Consider the following 907-nt stretch of genomic DNA (forward strand, 5'->3'; position numbering starts at 1 on the left):
GGGGGCGGGGGGCGCGGGGGGGGAGGAAGAGGCCGGTCGCTGCTGAGTTATGAGCTATTTCTGACTCACGTCTACAACTTTCACAAGTCTTTTTTTTTTTTTTCTTTTTTTTTTTTTTTTCCCCCAAGGCAGGGGGGGGGGGGGGGAGGGGGGAGACCCCGGCGGGGAGGGGGGAGGGGCCGAAGGGGGGGGGGGGGGGGGGGGGTCGGGGGAGAGGGGGGGGGGGGGTCGTTTAAAGGCTGCTGATGGTTTGAACTTTGGGCACCTCAGCCAACAGCCGAGATTAGGGATGAGGGAGAAAGCATCTAGCAAATCAGTCGGGAGGTGGCCGTGTCCATCAGCACTTACACTTGAGCCAGCGGGCTCCGGCGTGCGTGTCCTTGTCCCGGATCAGCCTCCTCTGCGTGCAGCTCCTGCCCAGGTACCACAGCATCCACAGCAGCTGGATGAGCATCAGCGTGATGAGGTAGGAGAGCAGGTGGCTCTTGCTGATGCCCACGGCGTGGACGGCCCAGGCGAAGGTGAGCAGCAGCCCGGCCAGGAAGAGGTTGATGCCGTACTGGCTGCTCAGGATCTCGGCGTTTTTCTGCGGGTAACTGCCCAACGCCGAGGGGGAACCGGCAGATTTCTCCATCTCCCACCGCCGCCGGCCGGGACGCTGAGAGCAGGCGGGCCCGCTTCTCCCGGGGGAGCCCCGGGGACGGCGGCTGGCCCGGCCCCCCATCGCCGGTCGGGGGCGGAGCGGGGCCGCCGGCCCTCGTCCTGCCGTGCCGTGCCGTACCGTGTCGTGCCTCCCCGGAGCCACCGCCGCCCGCCCTGCGGGGACCTCCAGGTGGTCCCCGGCTGCCGGTGGGATGCCCAAAGGGAGGGGAGGGAGGGAGGGTCCGGGGAGAGGGCAAACAGCCAT

General features: G+C 67.4%; 1 protein-coding gene across 1 annotated transcript in view; it reads right to left on the reverse strand.

Moving 5' to 3' along the window:
- Positions 1-907, reverse strand: part of OTOP1 (otopetrin 1) — a 16951-nt gene extending 16044 nt beyond the window's left edge. The window contains exon 1 of the mRNA XM_014966697.1: positions 349-907. Within this exon, the coding sequence (XP_014822183.1) occupies positions 349-907 (559 nt within the window). The remainder of the gene's footprint in view (positions 1-348) is intronic.

This window comes from Calidris pugnax, unplaced genomic scaffold (assembly GCF_001431845.1).
Source record: "Calidris pugnax isolate Ruff unplaced genomic scaffold, ASM143184v1 scaffold14, whole genome shotgun sequence".
NCBI classification, from domain to species: Eukaryota; Metazoa; Chordata; class Aves; order Charadriiformes; family Scolopacidae; genus Calidris; species Calidris pugnax.